Source organism: Natrix helvetica (genome assembly GCF_964273705.1).
Source record: "Natrix helvetica genome assembly, chromosome: 8".
NCBI lineage: Eukaryota > Metazoa > Chordata > Lepidosauria > Squamata > Natricidae > Natrix > Natrix helvetica.
The window spans coordinates 26,755,883-26,781,307 of NC_138559.1; the positions used below are offsets into that span (position 1 = coordinate 26,755,883).

General features: G+C 46.1%; 1 protein-coding gene across 5 annotated transcripts in view; it reads left to right on the forward strand.

Moving 5' to 3' along the window:
* The window catches only part of NCAM1 (neural cell adhesion molecule 1), a 158,481-nt gene that overhangs the window by 114,950 nt on the left and 18,106 nt on the right, over window positions 1–25,425 (forward strand). For 3 of the 5 annotated variants that reach the window (XM_081960616.1, XM_081960618.1, XM_081960620.1), the window contains exons 9-14: window positions 3,134–3,163; window positions 5,607–5,757; window positions 6,663–6,847; window positions 7,837–7,933; window positions 8,533–8,703; window positions 9,441–9,572. In XM_081960616.1, the coding sequence (XP_081816742.1) occupies window positions 3,134–3,163; window positions 5,607–5,757; window positions 6,663–6,847; window positions 7,837–7,933; window positions 8,533–8,703; window positions 9,441–9,572 (766 nt within the window). The remainder of the gene's footprint in view (window positions 1–3,133; window positions 3,164–5,606; window positions 5,758–6,662; window positions 6,848–7,836; window positions 7,934–8,532; window positions 8,704–9,440; window positions 9,573–25,425) is intronic. The other 2 variants (XM_081960617.1, XM_081960619.1) reach the window with 1 other exon arrangement.

Genomic DNA, 25,425 nt, shown 5'->3' on the forward strand with positions numbered 1-25,425 from the left:
CAGCAACCATTGTTATCGATGGCTGTGTAGGGAGAAAAGAAGGGATCAGTTTATTACAGCCTTTCTCAATTTAGCATCTTCCAGATGTTTTGGGCCAATCTGGATGACAGAAGAGGCGGAAGTTAGGTTTATCCCACTACGCAAAATAATTGCCTTTGCTTTTCAGTGATTTTATGTTGCTTTATTGTTACCTTGCCATCTTTTGTCTTGAGACACCTTCATGGGAAGGGAGGGAATCTCTCCCTTAATTTTATCCTTGCAGGGGTAATCCCGTAAGATAGGTAGGGTAGAAAAAATACATGACTGGCCCAGAGTCACCCGGTGAATTTAGTGCTTAAACAGGGACTTGAACCTGCATCTTTCTTAGCCAACTACAGTGCCCTGCAGATGGGATCTCCAGTTGATGATGTTTCACGCCAGCAACAGGTTTTTCCCATCTTTGTTTGAGGTTAACTTTCTTCTGTGACCTCCCGGCTTAGCACAAGCCTTAGGATTTAGAAGAACGCTTCATCTGACAGCAGCTCGTAGATTGTTTTCATGAAACCTTCAGCCATAATTCTTTCTCTTCTTCTAACCATCAGACCGGGGGTGAAATACTACCGCTTCACATCGCTTCCAAGGATCGTGTGGCTCACAGCTGGTCTGTCCGATTGGTGGAAGCTCTCCCCCCCCACCCACTTTTTAAAGCATTTTTTCCCCTGCCGGTTCGGGCGAATAGGCAGGAGAAGAAATGCTTTAAAAAGTGGGGGGGGGGGGGGAGAGCTTCTAACGATTGCATGGATCAGCTGTGAGCCACGTGATTGTCGGAAGCCTTTAAAAAAAAACTTTTTAAAGCATTTCATTACTACCTACTCACCCAAACCGGCAGGAAAAAAATGCTTTAAAAGGTGAAAAAAAAGGTTCCCACGATCGCACTGCTGAACATTCCCCCCCCCCACACACACACATCTTAAAACATTTTTTACTACCAGTTCGGGCGAATAGGTAGTAAAAATGCTTTGAAAATTTAAAAAAGTTGGCCACACCCATCCAGTCACATGAGACCCCACCAACACCAAGCTACACCCGAGCCACGCCCAGAGAACTGGTGGCAAAATGTTTTACATTTCACCGCTGCATCAGTTGAAGGTAAATATCACATTTCAGCAGAAACAAGTCAAAGAACCTCCTCCTAGCAATTCTGTCCAGATGGAATTGAAAATATTAGGCTCCCAGGATGGCCGTTTCCAATTTTGAGAATCTAAAATTAACGGTTCAGGAATTGAGCAGTGGTGGGCGATCAAAATTTCTAGACCAAGGATGTCCAACCTTAGCAACTCGAAGTCCTGTGGACTTCAATTCCCAGAATTCTCCAGGTAGCATACAATAGCATAGTTGGCTGGCTAGGGAATTCGGGGAGTTGAAGTTCACAAGTCTTCAAGTCCCTGATCTAGAGTGCCAGAGTTTGGTTGTAACTGTTTGGGGTAGCAATTCTTTGTTGAATTTTGTGACCGCCAATGTAGGTAAAAATTGGTAGATGTTGTATGATTCTTCTTTTTTTAAAATAAAACTAGCAAAAAAATGTTATCTCTCAGTCAGGTGTCATGTTATAAAAAGGGCCTATAAATCTGGGGAAAATATCAGTAATAGAAATAAGCCTGATTCTCCTTTCCAGAAAACCTTTGGGGAAGATTCTTCTACCTCACTACATCATTTACTTGCATTTTACCACTCAAATTTGCCATGGTTATTTGTAAAACGGTACATAAATTTATGGCAGTTTTTATTTTGAACTTTCACCTGATTGGCGGTGCCTCCATTTGAAAAATAAATTACATATCTTTTTAAACACGATCTTCAAACATCCAGCTCACTTCTTCCCCCTCAGTATTGCCCGGATTCTTCTGTGAGAGTTATCCATATAAATATAATTTAAAAATAAGTAGCGGGCTTGTAAACTATGTTTTTCTATGTTGGAAAGTGCTTCCTATTCCTGTTTCTTATGAAAATTAGGCTCAATGTTACGAAAGTAGAGAAATGGTTTTTCTAAAGCTGTATAAGGTGTTTCTGAAACCTAGAACTCTTTGGTTCGTAGCTGACACTTGTTTTCAGGACGAAAATGGTCCTTTTCTGTGGTTCCCCCCCCCCCCATTATATTTGGGGAAAGCATCAGACAGGACTGAGTGCTAATGGCCCCTCGATGGATTTTATTTCAATTTTGTGTTGTTAAACTAATGCAGCCTGGAGGCCTTTTCCTCAGATGATGGCACTGAACTGTAACAATGAGATGTCTGTCCACATCTAACTGAATTTAAATTTCTATGTGAATATCTGGAGTAGTTGTTACTTGAGGTATGGACTGGATTCGTCGCTGGCGAAGAGAGTGGGTTTCCCACCCCTCTCGGCAGCCTCTAAATCTGGGGTGTCCAATCTTAGCCACGTAAAGACTGGTGGACTTCAACACCCAGAATTCCACAGCCATCTGGCTGGGGAATTCTGGGAGCTGAAGTCCACAAGTCTTAAAACGCTGCCAAGGTTGGACACCCCTGCTCTAAATCAAAGTTAAGACACGGTTTTTGTTTGTTTGCTAGAGGAGCTGGTGTTGTGGATGTGGCATGCGAGAGAGCAGTCATTGTTCACTGGGGAAGCCTTGGGGTAACCGTGCTGTGTTGGTCCCCCTCTCCTTCCAGCATCTCATTTGTCTTTTGGGCATCTGGTTTTGTGTCATGCTTGCTGATCATGGACCCCTTCACTGCAGCAGATCAAGTTGGGAAAGCAACAGGTTGACCGGCCCACAACCTGAATGCTTGTGAAAATATGAATCTCCCAGCATCCGTTTCCCTCCAATAGCTTTGCGGCATTGGATGAGTTGGGTCTCTGAAAAGAACCAGGAATGGAGGCTGCTTTTCTTCCATTTGTGGGTCACCTTCCTTGCACTTCCTGCCCCAGCTATTTAGATTGTGCATGCACACGGAATGAAGGGGGACACATAAAAACGGTAGTAACTGGAACGGTGGCGAAGGGGTGGGCCGGAGGGGGGAAGGACAGCGTAACCTATGTAAAGAAATTTATTATTCTTTGTGTGTCTGTGTGTCTGTATGTGTGTGTGTTTCTGTGTGCGTGCGTGTGTGTTTTATTTATCTATTCTTTCCAGGCTTCATGGACCAGGCCCGAGAAACAAGAGGTATTAGCTTACCGGACCAATAGTTCATTTTATCTAGCTTTACATATCTATTGTTTGTAAATATTTAGCTCTTGCAAAATAACCAATTGATTGTAGAAGTAACAAAAGCAAACTAAGGCTAGTGTTAACAACGTAACTTCACCGATGCTGAAGATATAAATTCAGCCGGGAAAAAAATATATATATGTATATATATCTCAATCGGGTAACTCAAAGATGCGTTCTATCTTAGTGGATGTTGGAGTGAGCAAGCATCCTCTCTTAAAACGGCTAGTTCTCACTTGCTCTTTGGGACGTTTTGGTGGATTTAAAAGGGTCCCACAGCTTTTCCAGGACAACGTGCAACATCAAATTCACAACGTTTGCAGCTGCTGAGGCACAAACGTCCGAAGCAGACTTCTTAAAAGAGTTAAAGCGCTTGCATTCCCCTGGGACCGAAGAGATTCCTCTCTAGCCACCATTCCATGTGTTTGCTCATTTCTTTCCAATTAGACACACTCTGTTCTCTTTTCATGTTTGCGTCACGTTCCTGCTCAGAAGTGAAGTCATGGCCCACTCTCCCAATTGCCCCCGTTTTAAAAAAAAAAGAGTCTGCAAACTTGCCAAATTTAAGACTTGTGGACTTCAACTCCCAGAATTCCCAGCCAGCAGGGTTGACAGCTGATGCTTTAAGCAGCTCCTTATTTTCAGGAAGAAAATGCCCCCTTTTCCATGGTTTTTTCCCCACCCCTCTATTGTATTTGGGAAAAGCATCAGACAGGACTGGGAGTTAATAGCCCTTTGGGTGAGTTTTATTTCAATGTTGGGTTGTTGGAATAATATCTAGCCTGGAAGCTGGCTGGCAAGGAAATTCTGGGAATTGAAGCCCTTAAATTTGCCAAGTTCGGAGACCCCTGCTCTAGAACAGAGTTACTGGCTCCTGGCCTGGATTTCTTGTGCATATTTCATGGTCCACCACATGTTCCTTAATGTAACCCAAAAGGACGAATCATGTGCGCCAGTTGCTTATCGAATTTGGATTTGGGGAGGGCAGCCATGGCTATTGGGGGGCTCCAGATTTCCACTCTAGGCAGAGGGACGAGACTCGAAAGCGGAAGGAGCCTTTGTCGTAAGGTGCTCTAAATCAGGGTTTGGGCAGAGAGTGGACAAATCCTGAATTGCACGAAGACAGCCGTGAGTGAGATGGTGGCCTTTATGTGGCGGATGGAGGTGGGCTGATCCCAGAGAGTCTTCCTCTGCCCACAGAAGGGATCCTGTCTGTTCGGTCGGTGTGTGATGATAACCTGGGGATGGAGCTGCTCCCTTGAGGCCATTTCTGTCCAGGTGGGATTGAAAATCTTAGGTTTCCAGGATGGCCGGTCCCTAATTTTGAGGATGTAAAATTGACAGTTGAGGAACTGAGCAGAGTTGGGTAAAACAGCAAAGGCCATTCCAAGGACGCAGTCCTTCAATTGCCCCTCCCAAGGTCATCGGCTGCATCCACAGGAGTTTGCAATGGGACCCCCCCCCTCCCTTGACTGATTTGCATGAGGTTGAGGTTGGGAATGGCTGCCAGGCCTCTTTCGGCATCTCTGCAGCGGCCATCCTCTGCCTGCATCTGTTGCCATGGCAACACCTGATCAAACCGGGCCTTTCAAATCTGTGTGCGTGTGCGCGTATGTGTTCCCTTTGGGGTTGCAACAAGCCTCTTCGTGCAAAGAAAGAGGAGGGAGGGGGTGACGGTTCCCTTTTGAAATGCTGATTCGGGGAGGGGGGCACACCTCTCTGGGGCTGGCCATCTTTTTTCTCCAGTGGATTTGGGAAGGATCAATAATTGCGCAGGTTTTGTTCGGGCACATCCTGGATCTTTACATTATCTGTGAAGGGAGAAAGAGGAGGTTTGTCCTTTTTAGCCAGCCTATAATTCCACCAAAAGAGGGGGGGGGGATTCTCATGAAACTGGCAGATTGGGAAGGAAGGGCGCTGAAGTCGAGGCAAGCCATCTAAAACCTAGCCTGGCACAGGTGTCATTGATCCAGTGATATCAGGGGCCTACCTGCACCACTTGAAGTCCGTGTTCCTTGCAGTTTGTGCCAGATTCCTTCTCCATTCCTGCCCACAATATTGCAAACCTTCCCTTCGTCCCTAATCTTAAACCCGGGCTCCTTCGTACTTTGCTTCAAGGAAGCTGAACTATCCTGGCTACAACATTTCCACAGACCTTCCCAGACATGTAAGAATAAAACAAACCTGCCGAATTTCAGGCAGCCGGCAATCAGCAGAAGTGGCCTGCAGTACAGCACTCTAACCACTGAGCCACCCCAGCAAGCAGCGTAGTCTGCAGGGCAGAACTGACCTGCCGAAGGGTTGGGTTTTGTTTTGTTTTTTGCATAACCGGCATTGCCTCTATTCCAGAATTCACACCACAGCCCCCTTCTGACACTTTGCCTCTCTTTCCTTCTAGACCCTGGATGGACGCATCGAAGTCCGCAGCCACGCACGCGTCTCTTCCCTGACCCTAAAGGACATTCAGTACACCGACGCCGGGGAGTACACCTGCATAGCCAGCAACACCATTGGGCAAGATTCCCAAGTCATGTACCTAGAAGTTCAGTGTAAGTTGAGTCATTCAACCCTCGCTCCTAACTCCCGCCTTTCTCCCTTCTCTTGCGACTCATGGGCGGTAGCGGTGATGATGGGCAGGATTCTTGAGATCAAGAATCAGAAGAGGCAAGGGTCGTTCTGAGCTGGAGGTGGACTTTCAGGGGATGGACTTTTATGGAATACCTGCGAGACTTGGGGAGGGAGAACGAGAGGAACTGGAAATTGGAGCATATAATCCACTGATATCGACTGGCCTTAGCTCTTAGCCCTTAGACTTATATTCCGCTTCATAGTGCTTTACAGCCTCTCTAAGTGGTTTACAGAGTCTGCCTCCTGTCCCCCCCAACAATCCGGGCCCTCATTTTACCCAACTCGGAAGGATGGAAGGCTGAGTCAACCTTGAGCCTGGTGAGATTTGATCTGCCAAACTGTAGCTAGCAGTCAGCTGAAGTGGCCTGCAGTACTGCACTCTAACCACTGCGCCACCTGGGCTCTTGTGGCCACTTATGGCCAAGTGGCAAGAGTCAAAGGCAACAAGCCAAACCTCATAAACTCAAGTCTTTACACTGATGAACTTTCTATTTATCCATTGGGTTGATGCCTATGGAGCTTTCACAAGCAGAGACAATGTACCTCTGTGGTGTACTTCTACAGCAGGGGTCTCCAACCTTGGCAACTTTAAGACTTGTGGACTTCCAACTCCCAGCTGGCTGAGGAACTCTGGGAGTTGAAATCCAAAGTCTTAAAGTTGCCAAGGTTGAACACCCCTGATTTAGAGAACCATTAGTTGACATGGGAGAATTATGCAAACAGGTTGGGTGGAAAGAAGAGATAAGAAGATTTGGGGGGCGGGGAGATGTTCTTCTTGATGCCTTCTCCTGGAGATGACTTCCACGTTGGTCCTCTTTGGTTCCAGATGCCCCAAAGTTGCAGGGCCCTGTTGCGGTTTACACCTGGGAAGGTAACCCAGCAAACATCACCTGCGAAGTCTTTGCTTATCCCAGCGCTGTCATCTCATGGTTCCGGGATGGGCAGCTGCTGCCCAGCTCCAACTACAGCAACATCCGGATCTACAACACACCAGCCGCCAGTTACCTGGAGGTGAGAGCTGGGAAGAGTGGGGGCTGCATCTGTGTGTGCACAGGAAGATGTGCAAAGGATGGCCACGAAGGACAGAGCCAAAGATGACATTGCAACCCCATCAGTTTAGGACATTTGTCCCAACTCCCACTTAACACATGTTTAATTTGCTTTGGACACTCACTGTGTGTTAGAAGAGAGACATGTGAGGGCAATGAAAGTGCCCTTCCCAGCATCTCAGTTTTGTGTTGTGCAGCCTTTACATATGTTGTGTTTTATCTCCCTCCTTCCAGGCTGACAGCTGGTTCACTGTTGTTCATCCTCCTCCATTAATTGAATCAGAATAGAGCTGGAAGGGACCTTTGAGGTCTTCTAGTCCAGCCCCTTCCTTAAGCAGGAGATCCTATACCATTTCAGACAAGTGACTGTCCAGTCTCTTCTTAAAAGCCTCCAGCGATGGAGCACCCACAACTTCTGGTGGCAAGCTGTTCCACGGGTTAATTGTCCTCACTGTTGGGAATTGCTTGGTTTTGATTATCCCAACGGTGCTTTTTCAAGAGGCAACTGGACTTTCTGGTTTTTCTTTGAGGACATTTCACTTCAAAGAAAAACCAGAAAGTCCAGTTGCCTCTTGAAAAAGCACCGTTGGGACAACCAGGACCTGGATGACGGAGAATCACCATAGACATTGGTTTTGATTAGTTATTTAAGTTAATAGGTGCCTCCTCGTCTCTTTCCAAAAATTCTATAAATTTGTTGTGTGTGAAAACGTATCTTCCTTCCTTCTCTTCTGACTCTGTTCCTAATCATCTTCACTGACCAGTTCTGGTAGCTTGAGAATGGCCAGGCTGCCCATTGCCTACCTATTTTCTGTGCATCGTGTGGACTTAAAGACAGTCTTTAAACTGTCTTTTTTTTCTTCTAATTGACCAAATCCAAAATGCTTCCTTAGTTTTTCTGCCTAAGGAACATTTTTCTCCAACTTACCTGGTCAATCTCCTTTTTTTCAGGTGACGCCATATTCCGAAAACGATTTCGGGAATTACAACTGCACAGCAGCCAACCGGATTGGGCAGGAATCCTCCGAGTTCATTCTTGTGCAAGCAGGTTTGTTTGGACTGGTTTTTCCCTTTCTTTGGAATAAATCAGGGGTTTCCAGACTTGGTGTCAACATTCCAAATAATGCACCCCTAGAAAGCAGAACTCTTGAGGCAGGCAGATTCCTCAAAGAACAATTTATTGGATGCATCATATTGGCACAACTGGTGAAAACCGACTTTGAAGGTTCCCGCAGTTTTCCCCTGATTGAAAAGTGAAAGTTCCCATTTCCCCCAAGTCATCAGTCACATTGTCCATTAGAGGTGCTGGCTGGTTGCTTGGTTACTCTACTCCTCCTCTTCTCAGCCACCTGTTGAAACGTCCTTTGTTCCCACAGGAACACTTTTTGTTTTGATTCCAAACCCCCAGCTAGCTATTTCCCCCTCCCTCCCTATCTTGTGGCAACCCTGGAGCCGCAAAGATGGCCTCAGTCAGGTTTGCTTCAGGGTTGACACTTGGCAACTTAAGAGTTGTGGACTTCAATGCCCAGAATTCCCTGGCCAGCGTGCCAACCTATTTTGTTCAACCTCAGCGACTGGCTACTGCTGGTATAAAAATCTCAGCCCACTCTATGTCTAACCTCCTTTTCCGCTTCCCTTCCTCCACAGACACCCCTTCTGCGCCTTCCATTGAGAAGGTGGAGCCTTACTCCAGCACAGCCCAGATCAGATTTGATGAACCGGAGGCCACCGGGGGTGTCCCCATCCTCTGGTACAAGGCCGAGTGGCGAGCCACTGGGGAGGAAGACTGGCACACCAGAATCTACGATGCCAAGGAAGGTGAGGGGCCAAAACCTGCCCTACATTATTTATTTGTTTGTTTGTAAATTGTCCATCTGATCTCAAGGTAACTCTGGGGCAGGGATGGGCTTCAAAAATTTTAGCAAAGGGTTCTCTGCCTGGTTGCTGGGTCGGCGTGGCCATGGGGGAGTGGCCTAGTCAGTCTCCTGCACCACAGGGGGGGGATTTTCACTCTCCTTGGGCTCCGGAGGCTTTCCTCGAGCCTCTGGGAGGACAAATGCAGCCTTCCCCGGACTCCGAAGGCCCTCTGGAGGCCAGAAACAGGCCCGTTTTCCCAAGCTCCGTTTTAGGCTGTGATGTCCTCCTGCAACCCTCTGCCAGTGAAAATGGAGCTAGGGAGGGCTGTGGGCGGTCCTCTCAAGCTCCTTTTTCACTGGCAGAGGCACCGCGGACCGGTCCTTCCCTGTTTCCAGGGTGGCCACGTGAGCCAGATCTAAGCACCTCACAGGTTGGATCCGGCCCCCGGGCCTCGAGTTTGACACTCCTGGTTTAAACTTTTGAGATATTCCTGGGCATCCTTTGGAGAACCTGTGGTGCATCTTGCAGGAGACCAGCTCTTTTAAGTGGACATAGCCCAGTCTTGTCTGCCCAGTTTTTACTGATACTGTGACTTCCTTCAAGAAAAATATCTTTTTTTCCCTAATAAAAGATGTCTACAAATGTATACCCAGAGCTATTTATGATCCTCTCCTTGTCTGCCATCTCTCCTGGCACAGCCAACACCGAAGGCATCTTCACGGTCATCGGCTTGAAGCCAGAGACCACCTACGCCATCCGACTGACGGCCATCAACGGCAAAGGCACCGGCGAGATCAGCTCCCTCTCCGACTTCAAGACCCAGCCAGTTCGTAAGTAAAGCCCTGCTCCTCCCCTCTCCCCTGCTTGGCAACCTCAGCCCTTGTCTCAGGCCAGCTGCCCATCCTTCACCTCTCACCTGGTCCTCCTCCGGACTCTGTCCAGATCCCCTCCATGCCCCTGGGATGGAACCTTCTTTTCTGTTTTCCTCTTCCAAGAATCTTTTGTTGTTGTTGTTGTTGTTGTTCAAATCCTTTTGTTGAGCTGTGAGGATTGGGGAGAGTGCACTATCAACATCTAGGAATGTGTTACAATACACTGCTACTGTTAGTTCTGTTGTTGTTTTTTTTTTTTAATGCTGGTCCTAATATCTTCTGGTTAATTAGGTCAGGTGGAGATGGGAGATGGATTGGAGAAAACAAAATACCGCTTCTGGGCGGATGTGGCTGGTATAAGAGATTAGAAATGTTAAAAACCCACCAGTTTAGCCTTCAAGCTTTTACTCTCTTGAAAGAAGAGGAAGAAGAGAACAAGCTGTTCTCCAAAGCACCTGAGGGCAGGACAAGAAGCAATGGGTGGAAACTAATCAAGGAGAGAAGCAACTTAGAACTAAGGAGAATTTTCCTGACAGTGAGAACAATGAATCAATGGAACAACTTGCCTCCAGAGGTTGTAAATGCACCAACACTGGAAGTTTTTAAGATGTTGGATAATCATTTGTCTGAAGTGGTGCAGGGTTTCCCGCCTAGGCAGGGGGTTGGACTAGAAGACCTCCAAGGTCCCTTCCAACTCTATTACTCTATTCTATTCTAAGATGGGCTCAAAGGCTACAGATAGTTCTTGGCTTACGACCATAACTGAACCCAAAACTTCTATTGCTAAGTGACACAGTTGCTAAATGAGTTTTGACCCTTTTTGCAACCCATTTTGCCACAGTTGTTAAGTGAATCACTCCAGTTGTTAAGGTAGTAACACAGCTGTTAAGTGTGTTAATCTGCCTTCCCCACTGAGTTTGCCAGCCAGAAGGTCGCAAAAGAGATATAAATAAGATGAAAACTGTTAGTATGTGTATGATGAGAATAATGACGTTTAATGTTGAAATGATATTATTACCAGACGATATGAAGAAGAAAAATGGAGAGTTCCATAATGTTTAAATGTTTAAATATATTATAACACTAATCTTAGGGAAATAACGTCAATATGAACGTGACAGATGTGGCAAAAGAGGAACGGTGTGGCACAGAGATGTTTGTACCCAGACGACACACTGCAGAAGGAAAGATGGAATGTTTATTTTTGTAACTAAAAAATAATAAAACTCTTTAAAAAAAAAAAGGAAGGTCGAAAAATGAGATCACTTGACCCCGGGACACTGCAACCGTCATAAATATGAGTCGGTTGTCAAATGTCCGCATTTTGATCACATGATCACGGGGACCCTGCAACAGTTGTGTGAAAAATGTTCATCGCTCACCTTTTTTCACTAATTTGGTCACTCCATGAATGATTGTAAGTCAAGAACCACCTTCAAAGCAGCTTCAGGCCTCGTTTGGAGTGGTTTTCAAGGCTGGGATCGCCCATCTCCTTCCTTGCACCAGATCCCAGCTCTGCTGGATCCCCCCTGAGAGGTCCATATAATCTGCTTCAGAACGGAGTCCTGTAGCTTTGGAAGATCAGCTTCGGGCGAGGGACGACACGGCTTCTCTCCGACGGTGCTTGGAGAGAAGAACTACGGCTGCTTCGCCCTGCCTGCCCCATCCTGTGTCCCTCGGTAGATTTAGCAGCTTCTGCGGACTCACTTAATTGGCTTTTAAAACCACCTGAGCTTTCGCCGCAGCTTCAGGGCAGTAAATTCAGGCAGTTTTAAGTACCACGTTTTCATTGTTTTATCCAACCTGAATTTCCCATCCATTTGTTTCCGGAAACGGCTGCTGACCAAGCGATACGGAAGCATGCATTAAAAACCCCGACTGGCCGAGGACAGATCGAGTGCAGTTCGGTTCAGAACAACATAAAAATGTCTGTTTTGCAAATAGCATGCATGAATGCGCTGCCTCCCACTCCCACATGTTATATGCTGCAAGAGCCCCCCCCCCCCCCCACACACACATACACACACACTCTGTCGAAATCTGGCAGAGCAGCAGGCGAGGTGGGGGGGGGGGATCCCGAGGGCCCTGCTGGTATATATTTTGTCCAGCCTCTAAGCCAGGGGTGTCCAACCACGCCAACTTTAAGAACTGTGGACTTCAATTCCCAGAATTCCCCAGCTTGGCTAGGGAATTAGAATAGAATGAGAGGGAAGGGATCTTGGAGGTCTTCTAGTCCAGCCCCCTGCTCAAGCAGGAGAACCCATACCATTTCAGATAAATGACTGTGTAGTTTTTTCTTTAAAATCTCCAGTGATGGAGCACCTACAACTTCTGGTGGCAAGGTGTTCCATTGGTTAATTGTCCTCACTGTTAGGAATTGCTTGGTTTTGATTATCCCAAAGGTGTTTTTTCAAGAGGCAACTGAACTTCCTGGTTTGTTTTTTTTTTTTTTTGAAGATGTTTCTCCTTAATTTTCTTTGATTAGTTTCCAACCATTGTTTCTTGTCCTGCCTTCGGGGTGCTTTGGAGAATAATTTGAAAACCCCCCCTCCCTTCTATGGGACAGCCCCTCAAATACTGGAATACTGCTCTCATGTGGCCTCCAATTCTTCTTTTCTTCAGATGAGCCCAGTGGTTCTCAACCCTTTTTTTGGGCCATCCTGATGCCCATCCTGTGACATATAATCCTTACTTTACTCAAAAAGTGAACTCTACTCACCTAAGAACTCTCTAGTACTTAGGCAGAGGAAGCCTGAAAGGCCATTCACTTGATTTAAGCAAGGTTCAAATGGCCCCCATTAAAAATCAAATTACCACTGGACTAGCCGGACTCAAATCCTGTAGCCAATTCTGGGAGTTGAAGTCCACACGTCTTAAAGTTGCGAAGGTTGGACATGCCAGCGCTAAGCTTCGCCTTCTTTGCTGGAGGAAGATGGACAGCTTGCAGTCTTGTTTAGATACAGTCCCTGCCTTGTATAATTTGTAAGCTCTGGGGAACTCGAGACAAATTGGATTTATCTCTGAGTATCTCAAATCTAAGCCCTTTGAATTTGGAGAGAGGCAGATTCATCTACGTAGGGCTGGGTCCCTTTGATCACATCTGGCTGACCCTCTGTCCTCCTTCTCCTAGCCTGGAAGACATCTCTACCCCATCCTCTCTGCTTCTACTACCTCTGGCAAAACCCGGTGGTGTGTGTGTGTGTGTGTGTGTGTGTGTGTGTGTGTGTGTGTTGCTGTTCTCCCACCTCTCTGGCATTCCCATCTCCCCTCCCTCTTCAGCCCTCGTAATAATTCATTAAGCAAGGGGCAACCGACCTTGCATTTCCGTCTGCAGCGGGGTTTTTTTTTTTAGTTAGAATCGCCTCCGGGTCTCTCGGGAGGCATTCTTAAACCAATGAAAACGTGAGATCTTGCAGACAGAGCTGAGGTTGGAAGGATGCCCCCCGCCCCCCTGTCAAAAGAAGGAAAAAAAGACAAACTCAAGGAAACTAACTAAACGAAAGGAAATGAAAGGAAACTAAAGGTGCTTCCTGCGTAATTCATTCATGCTTTTTCATTCACAATTCATTCACCTTTACGATTCCTGGTTCCTTCCCCCTCCTTAGTTGCCGTCCTCTGATGAGTAACCAGAATCCCAGCTCTTGCTTGCAAACGAGTTGAAAGGTGGCCCATTTTGCGGTTGTCGCCTTGCCCTTATTCCCCCTGAAAATCTGGTCTGCCTCCTGAGGAGCTAGTCCTCAGCAGACGGGCGGCCCAAGCGTTGCCTTATTATCAGCTCCTTCGTCCATCGTCTCCTCTTTATTTTATTTTTCATCTCTGTTGCCTCTTTTCTCTTTTGGGGTCTGTCTTTTCTTTACATCCGTCTTCCGCCTATGGGGGAACCGCAGGCCCTCCACCGCCACGTAAGTGCTGCTTCTCCGTTCCTTCCCCCCCCCTCCCCCCCGAGTGCCCCGGCTCTAACGTGTGTCCTGTAGATCCACGTGTGATTTCTCCTAACTTAGCTTCATTTCTGTCTTTGGCTTGGCTTCTCTTTCTCCTTGTCCGTAGAAAGAAAGTAGCATGTAAATCAGTTCTCCTAACAATACTGACGCTAGAGTAGCTGCCGTGTTTCCCATTAACACCTGGTCAAGGGGTGGATGCTCTCCATTTCCCCTCCCTCCAGAGCATGCATGTTGCCTGTATCTGCATGTGATGCAGTCGGAGTGGAGGAGCCTTTCCTTCTCTTTTTTCTTTTCTTTTCTCTTCTCTTCTGTTTCTTTCTTCCTCTTTTCTCTTTCCTCCTCCTCTCCTCCTCTCCCTCCTTCTTTTTCCTTTCTTCTCTTCTCTTCCCTTCCATCCTCCTCTTCTCTTTCTCTTCTCTTTCTTTTCCCTCTCTCCTCTCCTCTTCTTCTTCCATGGCTGTCTCAGACAAGGTTCTCAGACGAGGTTGCTAGATTCTTGGCTGAGGGGGAATTCTGGGAGTTGAAGTCCACAAGTCTTAGAGTGGCCACGGTTGGAGACCCCTGATATACAGTAACTGGCAGGAGTGGCCATTCCTATTCTGTCTTGGTTTGAATTTGGGAGACATCCTTGGATTAGGAGTCCTAGAGGCCTCATAGGATTCCAGACCATTGGAATGAACCCTTTACTCTTCTCCTGCCTTAAAGGTAGATGAGAATTCTCCCAGTTTGGAGCATAACGTGGCTCCCTGGCTTACCTTTCAGTGAAAAATATGTGTGCAAGAGCGTTCTGGCGGATGAGACCAGAAGTGTGGGAGATTGCCAGTTGCCGTGATCTCCAGGCAGCCCTTCACTGTAGATGGTTTCTGACAATGTGACCCGCTGCTACTACAGGACAGCGAGAACATGATTTATCTAGTAGGAGCAATGCCTATACTTGTGGAAGTCCACTTTATACAGTTTGGGTAAGACAAGAGAATGCAGACCGCTGAGAACTCTCAGATGGACACATAGAAGATCTCTTTCAGTGGGACATCTAGAAGGAAAAGATGCCATGCCTACAGGAACCTGGCCCTAGCAAGCCAGCCTGTGGCCTGCATGGAGACTTGCTTTCAGGTGACACCAGAACAGAAACTTGCATTTTTGGGGCAAGGGGTTTACCCTGTTTTGGCCCGCCAGGGACCAGCGGAGGTGGCAACAGATTCAGACAGTGAGGAAGTTGGAGAGGAAGATGGGCCAGTCCTGGAGTCTGGGGAAGGCTCTGATGAGGACTCTGTGTCGGAGGCAGAGAGGGGGCCAGGGCCATATGCCAGTTATCAGCTGCCTTCAGAGTCAGACATCAGTGGGGCAGACAAACAGCTGGAGCCTGTTCCCAGTGTGCGCATGCGCAGAGCTGCCAGATGAAGGGAACAGCTAAAGAACCGGGGACGACTTGGGAGTAAGACAACAACTGGATGATGAATGGCCCCTCCCAGAGGAAATAAAAGAGGAGCGAAAGGGGAGTGGAGTTTGCAGGAGACAATTAGTTCGCTTCATTGGTTTGTGACTCTCCGAGACTCCTTGCCAAGTTTTGCAGATATCAGCCTGGCAGCTCTCCAAGCCAGATAAGGTCTGTGACTGAATATACTCCCTGGAAACACTTTGCTGGATGTGAATGAGCAGAATTCACAGTCAATTAATAAAAGGGTTTGGTTTTTTTTGTCTGGACAAGGAGTTTGCTTCATGCTCTTGGGAAGCCTCAGTCAGAACATACCCTGAGATCCACCCTTTGGAGAAGGAACTTCGTCACCTGGGTAGATCTCACAATGCACAATCGGCAGTTTATGTATTGATTTTTTGATCACATTTAAAAATCGCCCATCTCCCTCAGAATTGCAACTCTTCAGCTTCAGGATAAAGTTCCCTTCCACTTTCCTTAAAAATAAATTTAAAAATGCTGTCAAATAATCAGGGCCAGATGGAATCCATGAAGCAATATATTTCATTAGGTTACTGATTGCAGTTTGAGAGAGAGAGGAAGCGGTTAGCAAAGAAATGAAGTTGCCGTGAAAGATTCCTCAGCTTCCTTGTGATTGATCTGTTAACCTTTTGAATGTAATTGCCAGGATGTTATTACCTAAATTTTTTCAGAGGAATTAAACGGGAGAGAGAGAAGTAATGAGAGATGAATTCCATCAATGGAAGGTGCCCAAAATAGAGATCCTGGGTTTTTTTTAATGTCATGATGAGCTATTCTGCTTCTTTGGGATTAAATGAAAAGATTGAGAAAGGAAGGCACAGAACAACCCTGAATGGCTCCTAAATTCCATCTTGAATATTTTTTTTTAAAAAAAAGAAAACTTCCAGAAGCTTTTGAGAGGTGGAACCTTTCAAATGAAATCATGCTTCCTTGATGTTTGTTGCCAAGATTTTGGAAGGAAATCTAGTTCAAGAGAGAAACGGAAACCTGGGAGATAGATTTGCATCATTCTGTCATTTTGTAGACAGGTGGACAGTAAAGCTGGGACAGCAATAAGTATCTGAATTCAGGTGAGTTCAGGTGAATTCAGGTTAGGTGACCTATCTACCTCTTGTCCTCCCTCCCCCCCCTTCCCTTTCTATTTTTCCTCCCTCTTCTTTATTTCCCTCTCCCCCTCCTTCTCTTTTTCTCCCTTCCTCCCTCTGCCTCGTCCTTATATTTTCCCCAAATTCTCGGCAAGTGGGTGACCTTGACAAATAGCCACATGAGCTGGGCTTTCTCCCAACTTGGTGTCCTCCACAGGGACTGAGGTAAGATTCCCATTATCCCCAGCTGCTGAGGGCAGGTGAGGGGGGGGGGCTCACGCAGCACCACTGGGGGACGCCAGCTTGAGAAAAGCTGTTGTAACCTTGACGCTCATAGTTGGTCTTTACACATTAAAACCCAGAGGGCAAAATCTCTCTTGCTTTATGTTCATCCTCCTCATTAGGTCTTGCCTCTCTTTCTCCTCTCTGCCTTTTATTTTCCTTCATAATTTATCTTCACAGCAGGCTTCACCTTTATGTGTCTTTATCTATCCTTCATGTTGCCATAGCAACCCAGCATCCCATCAAAACTGAATTTGCTGAACCAGATTGAGACGTGCAGGATGGCTTCCTCCCCTTTTCTCCCTCCCTCCCTCCTTCTCCCCACAGCTCTTCTCTGGCCCCTCTGCTTCACCACCACCCCATTTCCAGGGTCCCATTAGGGACTCTGCCTCCTCAGCAGTTGTGGACCAGATGTGTGTGAATTAAGGAAGGAGGAGCCTTTCTCCTCCCCCTCCCCCCCCAGGTTCCCCATGGGAGGATTTGTTTTGAAGACAGGCGTTGGCATGGATGTGTTTGGGAGCTTCAGACATGTTCCTGGGAGCCTTTATTCTCCTCACACTTCCCTTCCTGCATACTTTCTGAGTAGCTTATTGATCTTTGCAAACGGCAGAGATGAATTCAATTATATTAGTCCTCGTTTCAACATTGAGCAGGATGAATCTGAAGGGGCTCAAAGAAAACATGAAAGGACCCTAGGTTTTTTTTGCAAGTACCTCCAAAGCATCCGGTCCTCAAACTTAAACTGTGCTTTGGATGCAGGAATACCTGGGAAGGTCTGTGGGTGCTTTCTTCCCTTCGTGGGAAGAATATATATATATATTCCTTTCCACGGAGCTGCTCAAAGGCCTGGCTTTGAGTGACAGGAGTTTCATTTCAAAATGGCCTCCTCTTTCTTCCTCCTACATCCCCATTTCTTTCGGTACCCGCAAGCTGTGTATTTGAATGGGGACAAAAGCTTTCATGACGATGAGCAGGTATTGATGGAGAAGGGGGCTTGCGCCACAGCATTTCCACTGTGGAGGAACAGTGGAAATGCTGAAGACTTGGATGTAAACCTCTTGAGCAGCCAACTGTCTTACTTTATTACTCTCAAACTTGGAGTTGTTTGACAAAGGGCCCTTCGGTCTCCTGACGCCTCCAATTCTACTTTAAAGACAAGAGGGTTGATCTGGGCTGCTTTGACCGTGTGGATTTTGAGATGCTGCTGCAAAGGGATCTTTGCTTGTTTGTGAATGTATAAGATTTGCCATCCTGGGGCCCATATCCTGGGGGGGGTTCTGTGGGTTTCCCTTTGTTTTTCTATTCCTACAGAGAGGAGGAGATGCCCAAAGGAAGGCAGTCCCGCTCCATTTGTCTTAAATTTTAGAAACTTTGCAATGTCCTTTTGAATGAATGACCTGTTCCTATATTAAATCGCTTTTCCTTTCCTTTCCTTTTCTTCTCCTTTTCCTTTCCTCCCTCCTCCTTTCCTTTCCTCTCTCCCTTCTCCCTTCCTTTCCTTCTCCATTTCCTTTCCTCCCTCCTCCTTTCCTTTCCTGTCTCCCTTCTCCCTTCCTTTCCTTCTCCATTTCCTTTCCTCCCTCCTCCTTTCCTTTCCTCTCTCCCTTCTCCCTTCCTTTCCTTCTCCATTTCCTTTCCTCCCTCCTCCTTTCCTTTCTGTCTCCCTTTCTTTTCCTCATCCTTTCCTTTCCTCCCTCCTCTTTTCCTTCCCTTCCCTTTCCTCCCCTTCCTTCCTTTCCTGTGTTATGGCTGTTGCCAGGAATTCGTTGCGAAGAGGAAACCTTCTCTAGTCTTAGTGATGTTTTGTGCCTCTATCCCTGACTTGGTATTAATTAATCTGCAGCCCCATCACTCTGCCTAACCAAGCCAACCCAACCCCCTCCCTGCAAGGACCTCAGTGCTTGCGCTTGTTCAATAATAATCTTGTGGTTTTATTTTAGATCGATGGATTTTTGTTTTGCTCTGTTTTGTTTTTAACTGTCTGCTCTGGTGTTTCGATAGAATGGCTAATTTGATTTTGTTTAGACTTTAATCTGTAAATGTTGTTGATTCTTTTTTGCCCATTGTTTACATCCGTTTTTTTAATTTTTTTTTTTTTGTATTTTTCATGTGACTTCCTCCACTTTCCTTTCAACCAAATCATGTGCGTATCATGTGACTTTGTCATGTGGCTTGCATGGTGCTGATGATGTCGTCCACGCTGGTGAACAGAAGGTAAAACATTTAAATGACAGCAACGAAACAAAGGCTTTGTTCTGATTTAGTTAACAAATTCTGCACAGGACAAAACAAAACAAAAACAAATTAGAAACACGATACCTTTTTCCCCACCATTCAGAACCTCTGAATTTTCATCACTTAAAATTTTCCTTCTATAACCTCTCACTATTATTTTTTTAAAAGCTTTGTTCAACACATTGTGTCTGCATGCAACCCAACTAAAGTCCATCCTTCTCTTGTTCTTCTGCGAGGGCACCTTAGTGCTGGTCTTAGGGGTGCCAGGCTAAATTGTTTGTTTCCATTGTTCAGGGGCTTTTTATTCGTAGGTGTGTTTTCCTTCCAGAGCATATTGCAAACAAAAATACCTTCTATACCCATGTGGAGAACGGGATAAGCTGTAGGCCCAAGGGTTAGTGCAGAATTAAACAAAATATGGAAGCTTCTTGCAGTTACTGGTCCATCAGCTGATTCAGGTTATCCAACAATTCCTGGAACGCTGCCATGTTTGCAGACCTCTTAGGAATGGGGTGAAGTCAACAGTCCGATCAAGGAAGTTTGACGTTGCACAGAAGAGAAAGATTTCCAGCACAAGGTCTTGAGTGACCTCTCAAAGACGCATCTGGGCCTGGTTTTCTTGGACCAGGTCTGCCTAGTAGTAACCCACGGCTGAAGACCAGTTCTCCACTTCCATGCTAACAGCCATCGGTGAGGATAAGGGGCCGGGGCTCCATGCTATTGGCACAAGCAAACATACTCAGATGTTTAAAAAAATCTTTATTGAGTTTGTCTGCTCATTCTGCAGTTTTCATACTGGTCCATCAGCAGATCTCAGTTATCGTGCAATTCCTGGAAGGGAAGTCCAGGAATTTGTTTCCAGACAAATTCCAGACAATTTTGTTTTTGCTATTAAGTTAAAATAACTCATAAGGGAGAAGTTCAAAAGTCACATTAGAAACTATTATTTCACAGAAAGAGCAGTGGGAGCTTGGAACCAACTTCCAGAGGAGTTAATGGGGGGGGGGGGGTCAGTCATCAATAACCAAGCTTAAACATGCTTGGGATAAACACATGTCCATCCGCCAACAAAAATAAAATTAATAATTAAATAAAATACATAATTAAATGTAAATAAAACCCTCAGAACAAATCAATTCAAAGGGCAGGCTTCATGAAACACTGGGACTTTTTCTGGTTCAATTTTTAGGTTTCTATGTTATGAGAAGCTTGGAAGTAATGAGTATCACTCGAGGAAGTGCTGAGTATCACTTCCCTTGGAGTACAGTTGTCCTTCTGTTTTTTTATCCAACTGCTATTTCCTTAGACTCCTCTTCCCTAAACAGGAACAGGGAAGGAGAGAAAGCAGCAGAAGACAGCTAGAAAGTCAGTCACTTCTATAAACTATAGATCGGTCAAGAGAGAGTTTATGTATGTTTGCATGACAAAAGGGTTTGGCATAGTTGGTTCACCCAATGGGAATAAAACTGGCACAGAGGCAATGTTCTTGTAGGGCTTCCATTTGTGCCACTTTTGAGCCAAGAAGCCTTTGAGAAATCCTGCTAGAAGTATCCATCATTACATCCGGGGTCTGTTTGTTGTTATTCAAGAACACGGAAGCAAACAATTTGGCCTTTGTGCTGTAAGGAAGAGTGCTTACCTTCCCGTTTGAGTTGGTGGCCACAAGGAACGAAGGATTTCCTGGAACAGAAGACTACCTAGAACAGGGGTGTCCAATCTTGGCAACTTTAAGACCTCTGGACTTCAACTCCCAAAATTGGTGGATGGGGGAATTTTGCAAGTTGAAGTCTGCAGGTCTTAAATTTGCCAAGGTTGGACACCCCTGGCCTAGTATTTCACTTGCTTTACCCCCCGCCTGCCATTTGAGAAGGCCAACATCACCCCTTGGCTTTTTGCTTCCCAGAAGACCAATAGTTTGCTTGGAAAATGAGGCCATCCTCATTTCACCCCCATTTGACTCCCATCTCAGCTTCCCTTTGCGTACAAGCAGGGGTTTGCCAGGGAAACTAACCCGAGTAACTCAACAGCGTGTGGAGTGAAGAAGCCACTGTCCTGTTTTTCTCTCTCTCTCCTTCCACAGATGTTTGGGCGACATCCCCCCCGGAACAACTAACCCTCGGCCTCCTCGGTTTTGTGCAGCCCGTTGTCTTTTCACCCAACCCATCTCATTTCTTCGTGTGCTACTTTAACCTCTTCCTCTCCTTTGTCTCTTTCTACCTCAACTGTTGGCCAAACTTGGGATGAGTGCCCTTCGTGGTTTGAAACTGTGGCAGGTGCTTTTTGTCACAAGTTTTCAACCCTTTTTACACAGTGACCAAAAAAGGGGGAGGTGCTTAATGACATGGGAAGGTAGGGAGGTCTTTAATTGTGTTCCAAGGAGAAGCATGGGACCAAACATTTTTAATAGGCTCCTACTCAACATTTCTGAGTTGGGTCTACTCCAGAGGATGGTTTTTCTCCTTCCTGCTAAAGTGAAGGAGAAACGATGCTGTTTGCAAAGAAGAACCATTTCCTTCATGGCTTCTATGTCCCTCTTTGCTCCTGAGATACCTGAGGGGCAGGTGTGCTCCTTTCCCTCACCGGCTTCTTCTCTTGAAGCAAGAGGCAGGACTGGGCCCTCTTGAAATCCCCCTTAGCCCAGTCAAGGCTTATGGGTGGAGTGCGCCAAAGTCCACAGTCACCTGTCCCTGCCATCAATTCGAGAGAAATGAGCTACTGTGTAAAAGGAGGTGCTGTATTCCTTTTCCTCTAGGCTGCATGGACAAGCTCTAAGTGTGGTCACCTCCTTCTCCTCTCTTTCTCGGATGGGGGCTGTTTGTTGACTTTATAATAACCATAACTTCTTTTTTCCTTCAGCATTGGTCATTTGAGACTTGACACCACAAAGGTCCATCCTCAATTTGGTCCAGACTTTCAAAGCCCCTCCCCATGCAGATGTGAGGGTTCCAAATAGCATCCAAAAGTAAATCAGAGTCCAAGGCAAAGTATTGCTCAAAGCTCCAATTGATGAAGGGAGCCATGTTGGCACATCTGTGGGAAACCTGAATCTGAAGGCTTCCCAGTTTTCCCCACCCAGTTCAAAGTTCAAGATCTTGCCCCCACACCCACAAGCCCATCCCATGGTCCAATCTCCCACTGCCACGCTGGCAGCTTCCACCCACCCAGTTCCGATCAGGTGCAGAGGTGCAAAGACAAAGGATGACCTTGGCTTTCTAGAAAGAATTTTGTTATGGCTACATAGCATCCAACTCTGTACAATCCCCCCTCCCGTTTCCCCACAATAGAAAAATAGAAAGTGTGGCAGCCAAAGATCCAAAAGAAAATATGGCTGCAGGCCTGTCAGCAGAAGGAATAAAAGAGTGAAGCGGGGAGTGGAGAGGAAAGATGTTTACACGTTTTTTGGGAGTCTGGGTCCATCCTCGTGTCTATCCTGACTCTGAAAATCCAGCTTCCCTCTGTTGATACGATTCCTCCATAAGCCTTTGAGTTCTGTGGAGGAAGTGTCAAAAGCCGCTGGCAAATCTGGATTTAGAGTGAGATCAGAATTAGGAAAAGCTGAAAGTACAAAGTACTTTGCAGGACTGTTTACTCCAAAATAAGCTTCAGGAAGTTCAGGGGGAAAATTGTGCTTTTGATTGCAATTGTACTCTTGTAAAGGCCCCTTTAACGGATTGGCCTAAATGCACGAATGCCAAAGGACATCACCAATGGATGGGACTGGTGGAAGGGGGGGTGCATTAAGAGGCACTTCCACGGCAGAGCTGCATTTATTCATGTTGTCGGTTGCAAAAGTGGCATTGTGGTGGAAGGAAGGAAGGAAGGGTTTCACATAAACAACTTTGCGTCTCCCACCTCTAACCGGAAAGAAGCATGTTCAAGCCACGAAATGTTCTTCCCCGTGGCCTTTGTGGCACGCTCAGGAAGCTAGGCTGTGCATCCAACTTCTTTAATGGCACCCCAGCATTTTTAGGGTGGCAATGCCTCATTTTCCCTTTTCGGCTTCCCAAAATTTCCCAGGTGGTTGAGATAGTGACAACAAGAGCAAAGTACACTTAGCTGCCTCCTTCACCTGCCCAGATGTGGCTTTTAATCAAGTCCGCATTGAAAGATATTTATTATGAGCTACAGGCCAGCCTATCGATCTTCCCACTTTTGAACTACATGATGGCGAACCTATGGCACGCATGCCACAGACGCCATGCGGTGCCATATTTGTTGACACGCCAGCTGTCAGCTCCGTCACACATAAGCGCGCTGGCCAGCTGATTTTCGCCTTTCCGGGGGGGGGGGGGGTTTCACCTTCCCCAGGCTTCAGGAAAGCCTCCGGTGAAAAATGCCCCCAATGGGCCAACTGGAAGTTCGGGAATGAACTTCCAGTTGGGGCTTTTTTGTGCCCTCCCCAGGCTTCAAGGAAGACTCTGGAGGCTTCCCACCCACCATGTGCAGGTGGACGGGCATGCACGCCTGCGCAAGAGCACGTGTGTGCAATTTTGGCACACCGTAAAAAAAAAAGGTTCACCCTCACTGACCTACAAGGTCCCTTCCAACTCTGTTAATCTGTAAAATCTGCCCTGTAGAGGCAGGGAGTCCATGGAGATCAGCCCCTGATCTGTGCAGACAAACCATTAACCCTCCAGAGCATGGAATTATTAATATATAAAGTTTTTTTATTTTTTCATTTTCGTAACATATAACTACATGTATACTATTACATAGCCAACATTGTATTGTATTATTAAATGTTTACATCAGTTCATTTTACCATCAACTCCCCAAAACAATTATTGGCTCTTCTGCTCTCCATACACCCTATTTATCCTTATCCATCACTTTCTTCTCCCTTTCTCCTCCCTCTCCCTACCTCCTTTCTTCCCTCTGTCATCCTTCTCTTCTCAACTTCCTCTCTCCTTCTCGTCTCTCCCCTTTCCACTCCTTTCTCTCCTCCTCTTCCCCCCACCCTCTCTCCTTTCCCTCTCTTCTTCCCTTACCTCTCTCCTCTACTTCCCACTCTTCCTCTCATTTACTTGGTGTATTTCGGCTTCTGAGCGAGCTCCATCTTATGTTGATGGTATTCATCATTCCTTTTCAATATACATATTTAATTTTAACATATATCTTCCTCAGGGAATTATTATGTCATCCTTCCGGCAGGTGGCTGGAGAGACTTGCTTAACAAGGCCTGCAGGAACAAAAAATCCAATTGCCCAATTTTAAGAAAAGGAAAGGACGAGATTAAATGTTACAGGGGAAAAAAACCTGAACACAAACCGGTGGTAAACTATCCATATTCATCGTCAGTCATTAATCAAGAAGACTGTGAAAATAAATAAAAAGGGCCCAGGATAATCTCAATGGTTACATTTCCATTTGACAGCTAAAAATTAAGATTTTTCCAAATACATTTTAGGCAAAGACAACAAATCCCTTGTATCATAGAAATGGTCCATTTGTCTCTGACATTTCTGGGGTTTGGTTTTTTTGCCTTTTTCACTCTTTTCTAATGTCTTCCCCCTCCCCATAATTATTGTTTTAATGGATGCAGTTTTGTCTGCTTAAACAAAACAAACAGAAACCCACCTCTGTCTGCTTCATAGAATAAAAGTTTCTAAACATTTATCATCATCAGGTGATAATACCCAGTTTGTTTGTTTGCTTGTTTATTCAGCTGTTTGTTTGTTTATTAAATTTATACACTTAAGAGCTGCTTTGCTTGACTTCCTCCAGCCTCCCCCCCTCCCTTGCACCTCTCAGATATTCTAATGTCAGCAATGGGAGCACATCCTGGGTTTTTTTTTTCTTCCTAATGAGTTTATGGTACTATCCTGATTTTTTTTACAGGCAGTAGTTTTCCAGAAGTTCTTAGGAATCTGCTGGGTGACTTCTGACTGTTGAAAAGCAGTTCCTGGATTCCCTTCAGTTTCACTCTTGTCCTGGTGCAAATCTCTCCTCCCACCACCAATCTCTCTGTTTTATCTGGATAGCAAAACACACACACACACACACACACACACACACACCTCTTCCTCTATCTCCTCCTCCTCCTCTTCCTCCTCCTCTTCCTCTATCTCCTCGTCCTCCTCCTCCTCTTTCTCTTCCTCTTCCTCCTCCTCGTCCTCCTCTCCCCTCTCCTCCTCCTCCTCTTCCTCTTCCTCCTCTCCTTCTCCTCCCCCCCTCTCCTCCTCCTCTTCCTTAATTGGTTGGGCCGGGGAAGAGGGGATGGGCAATTTCCTTTCGGTTGCCTATTAACTAGCAAGCGAAGGGATCGACCTTTGAAAGGTGACCATTTTTCAATTGCAAGAACCAAGAAATGAGATCAGAGAGATCCTTTCACCTGAAGTGGTTTGGCATTCCCTTCAGGAGGGGGAAGGGTCCATTTTTTTGGCATGGTTTCTCTCTGGGTCCCCGGAGGAAAAAGAAAGAAGGGACCACTTGCCTTGTTTCTTTTCTTAGAGATGGCACGATCAGGCCAATCACCCTAAACAAGAATGGGCGTCTCAAGATTTCCATCTCTGAATCCTGGGGGAAATTATTTAGATAAAAGTCTTGGGATAGAAATTCCTCTTTGATGGTGTGGAAAGTTATTACCCATAGCAGACATGTAAATTCAGACTTCCACTCGGTTGTTGAGTTTGGCTACCCCATAAGACCTTTTCCCCCACTTCCCATTGGATGATACAGGTTAGATCTGATCAGAAAGGAGCTGTGACCGACAGCTCCTGGACCTCTTCTTGATGTTCTACTAAACATCTCAAGAAGGAAACTCGACCTCTTTCTCCAGAAGAGCCTCTGCTAGAGACTTGCAGGCCACTACT